The 14,146-nt window shown below is 41.8% G+C and overlaps 2 protein-coding genes across 5 annotated transcripts in view; one reads left to right on the top strand and one right to left on the bottom strand.

Annotated features, from left to right (window-relative positions):
* The window catches only part of NDUFA8 (NADH:ubiquinone oxidoreductase subunit A8), a 62,618-nt gene that overhangs the window by 16,980 nt on the left and 31,492 nt on the right, over positions 1-14,146 (bottom strand). For 2 of the 3 annotated variants that reach the window (XM_025359924.1, XM_025359922.1), the window contains exons 1-2: positions 9,987-10,179; positions 2,742-2,905 (exon numbers count right to left, since the gene is read on the bottom strand). In XM_025359924.1, the coding sequence (XP_025215709.1) occupies positions 2,742-2,905; positions 9,987-10,037 (215 nt within the window). In that variant the 5' untranslated portion in view covers positions 10,038-10,179. Of the gene's footprint in view, positions 1-2,741; positions 2,906-9,986; positions 10,180-14,146 lie in introns of those variants that run through there. The other variant, XM_025359923.1, reaches the window with a different exon arrangement.
* Positions 10,273-14,146, top strand: part of MORN5 (MORN repeat containing 5) — a 49,464-nt gene continuing 45,590 nt past the window's right edge. For both annotated transcript variants that reach the window (XM_025359927.1, XM_025359926.1), the window contains exon 1: positions 10,273-10,378. In XM_025359927.1, the coding sequence (XP_025215712.1) occupies positions 10,332-10,378 (47 nt within the window). In that variant the 5' untranslated portion in view covers positions 10,273-10,331. The remainder of the gene's footprint in view (positions 10,379-14,146) is intronic.

Raw genomic sequence — 14,146 nt, 5'->3', positions numbered from 1 at the left:
CATACCTAACAATTATCTATTAATGCCTACAACCAGCAACTTCAGCAGTGAGAAATTCCTCTATGGAGGCAGTTAGGCACCTTGGGAATTTGTGAAATCCAAACATTCCCCGCTTAAAACGTACTACCACTGGGCCATGGAAAAAAAGCTTTGCAAAAGTTCTCTTAGAAAATAAAAATTGTTTAGGCTGGATGTGGTGGCTCACGCATGTAATCCCAGCACCTTGGGAAGCCAAGGTAGGCGGATCACTTGAGGCCAGGAGTTCAAGACCAGCCTGGACAACATGGCGAAACCCCATCTCTACTAAAAATACAAAAATTAGCCAGGCGTGGTGGCACACACCTGTAATCCCAGCTACTCAGGTGGCTGAGGCACAAGAATCACTTGAACCCAGGACACAGAGGTTGCAGCAAACCAAGATCATGCCACAGCACTACAGTCTGGGTGACAGAGTGAGACTCTGTCTCAAAAAAAAGAGAAAAATTGTTTGTTTAAATAAACACACACACACACATACACACACACACTCAACCTCGCTGGCAATCAAATCAATGCAAATTGAAACATCCAAAAATATTTGCACTCCCCAAATATTTAAATATTATGCATACCAGAAGCCAGCGCTGAGGACAGCATAAACTGATCCAACATTTAAAAACTAAATGCAATTGCCGGGCACGGTGGCTCACGCCTGTAATCCCAGCACTTTAGGAGGCCAAGGCAGGCGGATCATGAGGTCAGGAGATCGAGACCACGGTGAAACCCCGTCTCTACTAAAAATACAAAAAATTAGCCGGGCGTGCTGGTAGGCGCCTGTAGTCCCAGCTACTAAGGAGGCTGAGGCAGGAGAATGGTGTGAACCCGGGAGGTGGAGCTTGCAGTGAGCCAAGACCGCGCCACTGCACTCCAGCCTGGGCAACAGAGCGACATTCTGTCTCAAAAAAAAAACAAACAAAAAAAAACAGCAATAAAGTTCAAGAGCCATAATAATGTTCAAAGCCTTTTATAGAATAACCTCACTGTTAGGAAATTTATGCCGATGAATTATTGACTAATGAAAACGATCTACACGCAAAGGTAATCACTGCAGATTTATCCAAAATAATCAAAAATTGAAATCAACAATGATGTTCAATAACAGGAATTGGTCAGGTATGTTATGGTTGGTTTATCCACTGATGGAATAATATATAACCATTAAAAATGATGATCATGGCCAGGTGCGGTGGCTCACACCTGTAATCCCAGAACTCTGGGAGGCCAAGGAGAGCGGATCACTTGAGGTCAGGAGTTCGAGACCAGCCTGGCCAACATGGTGAAACCCCATCTCTACCAAAAATACAAAAAAATTAGCCAGGCTTAGTGGTGCGGGCCTGTAGACATGTGAATCGCTTGAAGCCAGGAGGCAGAGGTTGCAGTGAGCCAAGATCACACCATTGCACTCCAGCCTGGGCAACACAGTGAGACTCCGTCTCAAAAAAAAAAAGATCATGAAGACTATACAGCAACTTCAAGAATGTTTCCAATAATGTCAAGTGAAAAATAAAAATGAATTTTTCAATGTATACATACTATGATTATAACCATAAAAATATCTTTGCATAGGGACAAAGACAGCAGAAGCAAGAAAGAAGGAAAGCAGCTACTGTGCTAAGGTATCTATTTTTCTTTTCTCTAATGTCACTGTTGTGGACATTGGTGGTTTTTGCCTAGTCAGCAGTCATTCCCCCATTCTTCTGTAACATCCTTCTAATTTTCCTTTGGAAACAACCCCTCCCTGTCTCTTAGCAATGTGGTTTGGATGAAGCTAAGTCCACTCCCCATCTCAGGCCTAACCAATCAGAGCCTTTTATCTCCTGAAGCACAAGTGATGCAATGATATGTATATGAAGTCAGCCAGCCAGGACAATTAGACTCAGTCCAGGAGCTTCTGCTCACTTCTGGATAAAGGGCACACTTTGTCTAGGTTTGCTAAGCAAGTATCAACAGAATAGCAACTTGAGTGGCTGGTGGCCATTTGTGGTACAGCAAGGTGACAGCCTTTCTGAAATGAGGTAAACAGAGAAAACCAGAACTAAAAGACTGTGAAAACAGGAGAGGCAAAAAGACATCAAGTAATTGTGAAATTATTTAAGCCCTTGAATCCAGTCCTGCCTGATGCCAGGCCTATTTCTGGACTTCAGAGTTACAAGAGCCAATTTCCTTTGAGTTGACTTTCTCTCCTTTTAAATAGAGTGCTAATATGCTTGTTAAAACATCTTCCTACAATTACACAGTTTAGGTTTTTTTAACTTAAGTATCAAGCACAGTGACCTACCTAAAACCTAACTCTGAATACAATTTTCTTTCCATCATACCTGTGTTCTGTAGTAATGACAACAACCTAGTGAATGCCTGCTTAAAAAGGACTGTGCTAAGTTGTTTTACATGCCTTTTCAAATTTTTCACAGCAAAAAGACTTTCCCCTTGCTGTAGCAAAAATGGTCACCAGTCACTTGCTTAGCAAATGTAGATAGGTATTATTTTACAATTTGGAAACTGAGATTCATGGAGATTAAAGAACTTGCCAGATAATAAAAACAAAACTAAAAATAATTATCATCCTTTGAATGTTTTACCTTGGTCTGATTTCAAAGCCTATGTACTTCCTACTAAAATCCACATTATTAGCTGGCTGTTCACTTATTAATTTAAACCTTTATGTTTCAACCAAGTAGGCACTGATACCAGAAGATTTTTACCTAAAGAAGTCCAAAGCACACTTGTTGACCAGCTTGCCTTCCTCCAAACACCGCCTCGGATCTTTCTCTTCCCAGCGGCAGAGCATAAACTCCTTGTTGGGCTTATCACACTGAGCTCCATAGTGATGGGCCGCAGCTTTAAGCACAGCAGAACTAACTTTCACCTAGGAAAGGAAAGATGGGAAAAAGACCACAGACTGTGAACCAGAATACCACTTTCTCAAGTTAACCTCATGCGGGTCAGAATAGAGAACACAAAAGTAGCACTGTTCTGACTTTACCAAGAGTAGCACTGTTCTGACTTTACCAAGTGCTACCAAAAGTAGCACTGTTCTGACTTTGTCATTTTTTTTTTTGGTCACTCCCATCACCCAGGCTGGAATGTAGTGGCGCGATGTCGGCTCACTGCAACTTCGGCCTCCCAGGCTCAAGTGATTCTGCTGCCTCAGCCTCCCAAGTAGCTGGGATTACAGGCATGAGCCATCTCACCCGGCGATTCTTTATAATCTGTGGTGATTTAGAGAACACGAAGCTCTTTCACATATATTATTTTCTTCACTTTTACAATAATCTCATGAAAAGGTTACTATTCCCATTACTATCCCCATTTTAGAGTGGAAGAAATGGCACCCCTAATAGAATCTTTAGATATGTATGGTAGACAGAAAGGGGGTGTGGAGAAGGATGGAAGCTTCTAGGATGTAGGGAGAGGAACCAACTCTGGAGAGCTTCACTGAGTTTCTGCTGCTGGAATAAAATTAATAGATATATAAGGCTGGGCACAGTGGCTCATACAGGTAATCCCAGCACTTTGGGAGGCCAAAGCAGGCAGATCACTTGAGGTCAGGAGCTCAAGACCAGCCTGGCCAACACAGTGAAAGCTCATCGCTAGTGAAGATACTAGAGATGTATCTGGGCATGGTGGTATACACCTATAATCCCAGCTACTAGGGAGGTTGAGGCATGAGAATTGCTTGAACCCAGGAGGCAGAGGTTGCAGTGAGCCAAGATCATGCCACCACACTCCAGCCTGGGTGACACAGTAAGACTCTGTCTCAAAAAAAAAAAAAAAAAAAAGAATTAAATTAAATCAAATTAATGGATAAATAAAACTCCCAGAGGACTACAGAGTCACAGAAGACGAGGCTGGAAGGGATCACAAACAGCATCTAGTCCATCTAGTAATAGTCCATCTAGTCCATCTAGTAGTAACTAATAATAAAGTACTAAAATCTGCAAATTTTTTAAAAATCAGAGCATATCCAAGGTTGCTATCCCTTTAACTATGCACACCAGTTTCCCTCAATAGCATTTTAGTGATATTTTCTTGAGAAGATACACAGTGTAGATACAGCCAGCACAGAAAGAACTGTAAACTGCCCAGGGCCTACTAACAACTGCTTAAGCAAGAGACCTGCTGGTCCCTTTTCTGTACTACCTTTTCTTATACCAATACCACAATGTTTTAATTACTGTCACTGAAGAGAACATTTTGTTATCTGGGAGAACCATCCTCTTCATTCTTCCTTTTCAAAACTTTTCTGGCTATTCTTTCAGAAGAACACCTTCCCCCAATAATTTGCATTCAAACTGTATTAAATTTAGTTATATATTAAATTAGGGAACAATGGGCACTTTTATAAAACTGGGTACCTGCTCAAACTTCACATCCTCAGAGAGTCTCTCTCTAATCATCTTATATAAGCTAGCATCAGTGGTCACTCATGTGGTCTGGTCTTAGCACTCATGATCAATTCTAGATATACTTGTTCTTTCCTCTCTGTAAGCACAATCTCTGTGTAAGCACCAATCACACTGGGGTCATCAACATCTTTCTCAATAATTTTAAGAGCCACTGAGTGGTCTGTGTGTGACTAGAATATAAGCTCCAAAAGGGAAGGGATTTTGTTATCAACAGAGATTCACTACTGTAAAGATATCAATTCTCCCTAAATTAATATATGGTAATTAAATATAATGTTGACTACGGTACACACCAAGCACCCAAAATAGTGTCTAGCATAAGTAGTTGTTGAGCACCCACTCTTTGCTAGAAAATGGGGATACAATAATTAGAAAACAGACAGGAATACATGAATTACACCTTCTCATCCACAACACAGTACTTCTCTCCATTTATTCATATTCAGGTCATTCTTGTCCTTTGGTTAAAATTACAGTCTCCTTCATTATAGGGACCTTGAAGATTTCTTGTTTATTCCTCAGTATTTTAGCACTTTTGATACTATCTAAATAGGATAGTTTTTCTATTAGATTTTCAAACTGCTTGCTTTTGAAAATCTGCTTGTTTACTGCTTGCTTGTACACTGTATTTTCTCTCCAGCCATCTTACTGAACTCTTGTTAGTTCTGACACAAAACTCAAGAAGATTAACAGAAAAACTGCCATTTACAAATAAAAACTGTCTCTTTCCCTTCTCATACTTTATTTTTTCTTCTTATTCTCATTTCCTATTTTATTGCTTTGACCAACCCCTTCAGGCCAATACAGATGAAGAGCAATGACAGCAGACAACCTTCCCTTTTTCTAAAATTAAAAGCAGGTTTGGTATAATATTTGCTGTTGGTATCTGGAATATAGTTGTTTGGATATTCCTTGTTAAGAAAACTTCTTTCTAATTCTAATTAGTTTTGCTTTACCCATGTTTTCTATACCAGAAAAGACTAAAATTTTTAGGCTTCGTTTTCATTAATTTATAAATGTAACATAGAGCATTAACAGATTTTGTAAAATGGATCCAATGTATTTCTAGAATAAAATCTAGTCTGTCACAGTGTATTATGCTTTAATACACTACTGAATTTGATTTGTAAAATTAAAATTTTTTGTGTGAGAACAGTCTGTAATTTTATTTTATTATTATTATTTTTTTTGAGACCGAGTTTTGGTCTTGTCCAGGCTGGAGGGCAGTGGCGCAATCTCGGCTCACCGCAACCTCCGCCTCCCGGGTTCAAGTGATTCTCCTGCCTCAGCCTTCCTGAGTAGCTGGGATTACAGGCATGCACCACCAAACCCAGCTAATTCTGTATTTTTGGTAGAGACAGCGTTCCTCCATGTTGGTTAGGCTGGTCTCAAACTCCCAACCTCAGTGATCCTCCCACCTCAGCCTCCCAAAGTGCTGGGATTATAGGCATGGGCCACCGCGCCCAGCTGTAATTTTATTTTTTATGCACTTTACGCAGCTAGGTTATTAATAAAAGGCAAGGAAAGATGACAAGGGTAATAATCTATACACTATAGAAAGGAGAATAAAGTTATGACTATGTCTATTAATAGTGCAACTGTTACAATTATCAAAAATAAAGTTATGACATAAGTGAAATCTGCCATGATGACTCTAATAAATTTATGTTTAAAATCTGTAAAGTTTTCGTATTACAGGTTTTGAAAATAATTTATTTAGGAAAACTGGCACACATTTGCTTGTTTTATTACCTATAAACAACTAGGAGAATAAAAACTAACACTCAAACTTTTTTAAAAGCTTAATATATTTTAATAATTAAGTTAGTTATATTTACTTGTCATATGCCTTAAAAGAGCTTTAACTGGCTGATTCATCTATTCAAAGGCCCAAAACTATAAGGCCTGCCTGCATTATTTATTTCCCTACAAATGTGGAAATCTTATCAAAACGAAGGTATACTCATGTTGTTGAGCATATAAAACACCATCCCTGTCCCAGGAAAATAAAGGAAGACATTGAGTCTGTTTTGTAATTAATGAAAAAGAGGGATGTGCTAGAGACAACACAGTGAGTCAGTGGCAACCCCGGTGGCAACCCCAAAACTGGAACACTGAGATTGTGACCTCCAATGAGGCTTCTTCCCATGATATCACCATCACTGAGGTGGATGAACCTGAGATGTCACCATATCCCCTCACCTGCTTCTTCACTAAGACTGATGAATTCCAACAGAAACAACATCCTTTCACAGCTGTTTACTGTGAATACCCTCTCAAATTCATTCAGCTCTCTTTGTCTCAAAGAACACAGAATTTCAACATCCTTCCTCATTTATTCTCACAACAGCCTCACTGCGCAGCAGGGTTACACAGTCTGCAGGTGTGGAAACTGAGACAAAGTCACCATCTAGAGCCAATCAAACTTCTAGTCCTGTCCTTGCCTCCTTAAACTATGTCTGTACCTCTTTTTATAGTACTTTATTTATACCATACCTTGAGTTTTCCTAAATTTATGTAAAACAGAGAATAGTACTTATTTAATAAAACTGTTACGAAGATTCAATTAGCTAATACATATAAAAATAAGAACAGTGCCTATCACATTGAAAGTACACCATAAATATTAGCTATTTTTATTTTCACTCAAAATTGTCAGTATGTCCAAGGACTTTCCAGTCCAAAGCTTCTGACTGCTTTTTTCAATGGAGATGTGTCATAACTCCTAAGCCAATGAGGTCCAAAATGTATTTAACTCGCTCTCCAAACCTGCTCCTTCTTCTGGCTTCACCAGAAATATTGCCATGTTGCAAATCTGACTTTGATTCTTCAACTTTCCCTGCCTCCAATATCAAATCCATTGCTAAGTCTGATCAATTCTAGATATACTTGTTCTTTCCTCTCTGAAAGCACAGTCTCTGTAAACACCAATTACACTGGGATCATTAACATCTTTCTCAATAATTTTAAGAACCACTGAGACCAGTCTCCCTGTTTTTCTTTTTGTTTCTTCAATCCACTCTTCACACAGCTGCTAGAGTGATCTCCCTAAACGACAATTCTTATTTTACTCTGCTATTAAATTAGCAACCAAACTCTCATTCAGCCTTAATAGCAGAATAAAGCCTAAACTTCTTAACGGGTATGGAAAGGCTTCTGGACCCAAACTATCTTCCCATTCTTCTCACCCACAACATTTCAAAAAGGGACTACTTATGTTCTCTCAGAACACTGAACTCCTGTTTGGCTCCCTGTATTTTCCCATCTCCTTACTTTTGCTCAGACCCTACCCTCACTCAGAGGGGTCTTCTCTCCATCTCTGCCTATAAGTGCCATTCTTCAAATGCCATTTAGCCACATCTTACATTATGCCCAAAAAGTGCTTTCTCTATTCCCTTTATAGCTTCAGAGAATTTTATAGCTGGGATCACCTCATCTTACAAATAACCATGTCTGCAAATGCTAAAATCAAGTAATCAAGGTGACCGGCAGGTAGGCCTAAAATTTAGATCCAACTTCAAATCTTTTCCTAAACCATATCTGCCCCCTTTCATAGTATTTAATCACACTTTGTCTTGTATTTTAGTTATTTAAGTAATTATCTGTATGTTCATTCAATTGTGTGAAGCCTAAAGGCAAATGTATTTCAGATATACCAGTTCTATGAAATAGAATCTCAGACGTTTGTTGAACCTAATAAAAACTGCAACAAGAAATTCAGCAACTCAAGATTAACCCAGCTACATGGGGGGTGGCGGGGAACAAAAGACTGGTGGCCACAGGGCAGCTCCCCTCTGCCACCTCAGAGTAAATGTCACTTTAATATAAGTCCCTGAACATAGCTAATAATTTCTTCCTCTGAGGAAAATAACAGTTGCCACTCTCACAGGCATCTAAGTTTAAATGAAGCATTGCAGGTAAAACACTTAACATATGGCCAGGCGTGGTGGCTCATGCCTGTAATCCCAGCACTTTGGGAGGCCAAGGCGGGTAGATCACTAAGTCAGAAGATTGAAACTATCCTGGCTAAAACGGTGAAACCCCGTCTCTACTGAAAATACAAAAAATTAGCCGGGTGTGGTGGCGGGCGCCTGTAATCGCAGCTACTCGGGAGGCTGAGCGCAGAAGCGCTTGAACCCGGGAGGCAGAGGTTGCAATGAGCCAAGATCGCGCCACTGCACTCCAGCCTGGGCGACAGAGCGAGACTCTGTCTCGAAAACAACAACAACAAACAAAGAAAACACTTAACATAGTATATTAGTGCTGGCACATCATTTCTAGTCTTGGTCTTCCTCTCCTTTAATATAGCCTGTTCTACTACTTAGCCCTGCCATGGCACTCCTGTGCTTTAAAACCTTCCACCTCTTCCCACCATCTCCCTTATGGGATCAAGTCCAAACTGTTTGGTCTGGCCTTGTGGAAGCTGCTTCCAAGTCCTATCTCAGCCCAAGTTGCCTCTCCAGGCTCAGCACCTGCTGCTTCCCACCACCACCACTAGGGTCACATCAAACCGTACTTGGCTTCCTAAACACACAGATTCTGCTAGGCCTTCTCATTCTTTTGAGTTTTCACCCATAATACAGTGGAAAAGCACTGGTTTTAAAATCAGACCTGGGTTCACTTCCAGCTCTATTACTTACAAGCTCCATGACTTTAGGCAAATCATTTCTACTCTCGGGGCCTAGTTCCTTATTTATAACATGTTACGACCCATTGTGTATATATATATATCCTACCTTACAGTGTTGCTGGGAAGATTCAATGAATTAATGCACGGAAAGTAATTAGCATCCTGCTTGGCATCTAGAAGACTTGATCATGTTAGCTATAATTAGTAGGGTATGTTTCTATTTCACTTCTCACAGCACTAACTACATTGTACTGTGATGGCCTCTTTATGTGTCTGTCTCCCTACTGGATTGAAAGTCCATGAAAGCAGGAAGTATACCTCTTCCAGCATTGTGTGTACATGTTAATTACTCAAATGATATCTCCTGAATAAACGAATGCTTTAAGTGAGTCCTGTTACCAAACACCTTCCCATGGCTGCGAGTAGATGCACGCTCCAATATCGTCTCGTTTTCCCGCGGCCTCCTCGCCCCACTCTATGCACTCTGCACCGGTGATACCACTTTAAGGTAGTGACTGTCTCCCTCGACTGTGAGCCCCCAGGGTTCACATTGAGCCCCTATACTCACTTCGCATGCAAGTTTGAGGATTAAGCGACATAAGCTAAGTAAAATGACTGGTTGGTGCTTAATAAAATGCATCACTATTATTCACGGAAGGAGAAGCAGGTTGCCGTGGAAGGCGAAAGGGGGAGGATTCTAGAGTCATTGCGGGACGCAACAGGGTGGGGTAGAGAGGGGAGGCGACTCCCGAAGCTGCGGAGGGGACCTCCGGGGGTCGACCTGTATAGGTGTTGGAGGACTGGGGAGGGGGGCCCGGGGCCCAGGATCCGCAGAGCCTAAGCGGGGCTGGGCCCAGGCCCGAGAAGCCGGAGCCCCATGTCTCTCTTGCCTGTCCTCCGGACAGCCTCACCTCGTCTACTTTCAGCTCTTCTAGAGTGGGCAGCTCCACTATCCCCGGCATGACGGCTGCAGCCCCGACCCCGACGAGGAGCCCTCAGCCGCGTCTCCCCGGTCTCCTTGAACTCCCCTTTCGACCGCTGAGCGCCACACGGCGCCTGCGCATGCGCATACGGTAACACGCAGGCGCACTGCTCTGCCCACCCGCGAGCGAGGGAGCGTGCGCAATACCAAGAAGCTTGCCGCCTCCAGGGGGCGGGGCTTCTATTCGGCTCCGCCCACCCCTCCAGGTTGTCATAGTGATGCCGTCTCCACTGAGACTCCGGATCCTAACAGCTGGAAGCTAAAAACAGGCTCCATGGAGTACACAGGGAGCAAATATATCGGGGAATATGTAGATGGGAGGTAAGGGGCTCATTTGATTCACTTACTATACCTTGAATAGCTGTGACTGGAAAAAGACAGCTGTCTTTTTGCTTCTGCGAAACACCTTGTGCCAGGCACTTTCACAAACTTGCCAGAGTAATTTTCTCAAGGACCATATCTAATAAGCAGCAAAGCTGAGATGCATTCATTCCATATATACTTATATGTGTGTGTGCATTCACTGTGTGTGCGTGTGTGCTATCTGCCAGTTTTAGACATAGGAATAAGAATATTTAAAATGTCAAGATCCTTGCTCTTATGGAGTTTATAATCCAGTTGGAGATGTATTGCCAATAAACAAATAAGTGATAAAATAATTACAGATAGTGGTAAATGCTATGAAAGCAAACACGAAGATTGGGGAAGAGAGACTGTGGCTAATCTGAATCGAGACGGTCGCTTCCCTCCAGGAGTTTACAATCTAGAGATTATTATAGAGGATTATATACACAAATCACTGTAGTGGACTAGTAGTAAAAAACAATTCAACAGTTTTTTTTTCCTTCCTTCCCTTCCTTCCTTCCTTCCTTCCTTCCTTCCTTCCTTCCTTCCTTCCCTCCCTCCCTCCTTCCCTCCCTCCCTCCTTCCTTTCTCCATTCCCTCCCTCCCTCCCTCCTTCCTTTCTCTCTCTCTCTCTCTCCCCCCCTCTCTCGTTTTTGTGGGGTTTTTTGTTTGTTTGTTTGTTTGTTTTCAGACAAGATCTCACTCTGTTGCCCTGGCTGGAGTGCAGTGGCCTGTTCACTGCTTACTGCAGCCTCGACCCCCTAGACTCAAACAATCTTCCCGCCTCAGCCTCCCAAGTAGCTGGGACTGTGGGTGTGCACCACTACCCCAGCTAATTTTTCAATGCCTTTTGTAGAGATGGCGTCTTGCTATGTTGTCCAAGCTGGTCTCGTACTCCTGGGCTCAAGTAATCCTCTTGCATGAGCCACTGTGCCCAGCAATTTAACAATGTTGAGTGGCTACCAAGTACCAGGCCCTGGAATTGACTCTGGGCACAATCCCTGTCCTCAGAAAGTTCATTCAAACATGATGGGACAAGTAGACATAACTGATAACTGTGATTCAGTGTGGTAAGAGCTGTGGTAAAGAGAAGCAGAGGAAACACAGAGGTGGCCACTCTTTCTTGCCAGCCACCCTGGATGAAGAAAGTGGAATCTCTGTTTTTATAGCTGAGGAAACCAAGGCTGGACGATATGAAGTGGTTTGCCAAACCAGTGCTAGTTGTGGGGACTGTGAAACACTCCCACCTTGGGGCCCCGTATTCACAAGTTGGTGGAATTCCAGGCCATTTTGGATTAATAAGAAAGAGGGATCTGTGGTCTGGGCAGGGATAGGAGGTAGATTCCTAGAGAAGGTGGTAGGAATGCTATGGGATGCTATCTCTAATCCTTACATCAGTCTTTCAAGGAAGATGTTATTATCTTTCCAGGTAAGAAAGGTGACCTTTACAGGGCTTGAGACACTTATCCTACTCAGCAGGTAAGTGGCAGAGATGCCTTGGTGTGTACCCTCTCTCACTACTCAGTGAGATAGTTCAGGCTGACCTTGCAAATAAAGGAACAGAAGTTAAGAGAAGCAAAATGACTTGCCCACCATTATGGATACACAGCTAGGAAGTAATGGAGTCAGGATTTGAACCCAATCCTCTGTACAAACCACATTCTTACTTTTCACAAGGCCTTGTTACAGTGAAGGTGGTAGAATTTTGGCAGATAGAGATGCGGTATTGGGCATTTTAGGTACAACAAGTTGAGAAACTCCATTAATTTTCAATGGGCTGTGTATGTGCGAGAGAGAAACACACAGACAAGGCAAAAGAAGGAAGGCTTTCAACCATTTGCCTTTGGCCTTCTGTGCATTTTCATTGGGTATGTCGAGTCAGCCATTTCCATGCTTTTGTCCCTAGGAATTTGGGTTTTGCTTGAGGTTGTTTGGTACCTCTGTAACCACGAAAAGGATTTCCAGACCTGAACAGGGCTTCCCAACTTCCCATAACTAGCAAGAAGTCAGCAGTTTTTCGTTTGTTATACTTCTTTTCATAAGTGGAACATGTGTTGTTCTGTATTGATTTTGTATTTTTAACAACAGTTAACTAGAGTTCTATTTGGGGCGTCTCAAATTTCAGCATGTAACGAGAGAGACAACATAGTAGAGGTAAAAAGGTTTCAACATCAGACAGGTCTGGGCTCAAGTCTGCCACTTGCTTGTTGTACACTTAGTTAACCATCCATACGTCAGTTTCCTCATCTGTAAAATGGGAAAGCAATGCACATTCAGCAGTAGTATTCCAAAGAATAAGTAATGATCATATATGGATGTTATTTACATACGGTAGGTACTCAATAGCTTTTTTTTTAATTTAGGGAGGGGATATTTTCCTCTTGGCGTTTAAATGAATATAGTAACTTCTCTATATAGTAGGAAGTTGATATTTAACGTTTGGTTTAAAAAGTTTATGTAGACTCTCCACGGCTGATAGGAACATCAAATGGTACGACTGCTTTGGAAAAGTTTGGCAGTTTCTTAAAAAGTTAAACAGCCATTCCACTCATAAGTATTTACCCCAGAAATGAAAGTGTATATCTATACAAAGACATGTATACAAGTACTCATAGCAGCCTTATTTATAACAACCAAAACTAGAAACAAACCCAAATGTCATCAACAGAGGAATGAAGAAACTAACTGTGATATATCCATTCATTGGAATACTACTCAGCAATAAAAAAGAGTGAACTACTGGTACACAGAACAACAAGAATGAATCTCAAAAAATTACGTTAAGTGAAACAAGCCAGACAGAAAAAGAGTAGATACTGTATGATTCCATTTATGTAAAATTCTAGAAAATGCAAATCTATGGTGATAGAAGGTAGATCAGTAGTCACCTAGAGATGAGGATTGTGGGCAGGGGCAAAGAGGAAGTGTTATGGAAAGAAACTTTTGTGGGGAATAGATATGTTGTCTTGATTGTGATGATGGTTTCCCAGGTGATGTCAAAACATATCAAATTGTACACTTTAAATATGTGGCTTATTGTATGTCAATTACACTTTAATAAATCTACTTTTAAAAAATCTTAAAAGAGACATGATTTCCCTGTACCACGTGTGAATATTTAAAAAATAAAAAGTTAATGTAGGATCTGTCTGACCTCAATATTATGGTTTCTTTGGAGTAGTTGCACAATTGAGTTCTAGATAACTCCACTCCAAAGCACCACAAGGTAAGTGCCAGAAGACACCTACAGACACGGGGGAGGAAGGGATGCCCATAGCATTTATGTAGCAACTACTGTGCTCTGGGTGGCTTTGCCTGCATTTTCTCTTCACAGGGACTCTTTGAGATAGATATCATTATCCTGTTTTACAGATGGGAAAAGTAAGGCTGGGAGTAATTACATAACTTGCCCAAAGTCACCCAGTTAGCACTTGGCAAAGCAGGTATTTTTTTTTTTTTTTTTTTTTTTTTGAGACGGAGTCTCGCTCTGTCGCCCAGGCTGGAGTGCAGTGGCCGGATCTCAGCTCATTGCAAGCTCCGCCTCCCGGGTTCCGCCATTCTCCTGCCTCAGCCTCCCGAGTAGCTGGGACCACAGGCGCCGCCACCTCGCCCGGCTAGTTTTTTGTATTTTTTTTTTAGTAGAGACGGGGTTTCACCGTGTTAGCCAGGATGGTCTCGATCTCCTGACCTCGTGATCCGCCCGTCTCAGCCTCCCAAAGTGCTGGGATTACAGGCTTGAGCCAC

This window comes from Theropithecus gelada, chromosome 15 (genome assembly GCF_003255815.1).
Source record: "Theropithecus gelada isolate Dixy chromosome 15, Tgel_1.0, whole genome shotgun sequence".
NCBI lineage: Eukaryota > Metazoa > Chordata > Mammalia > Primates > Cercopithecidae > Theropithecus > Theropithecus gelada.
The sequence above is the reverse complement of the archived record's forward strand: the minus strand, read 5'-3'. Positions and strand labels throughout refer to the sequence as shown.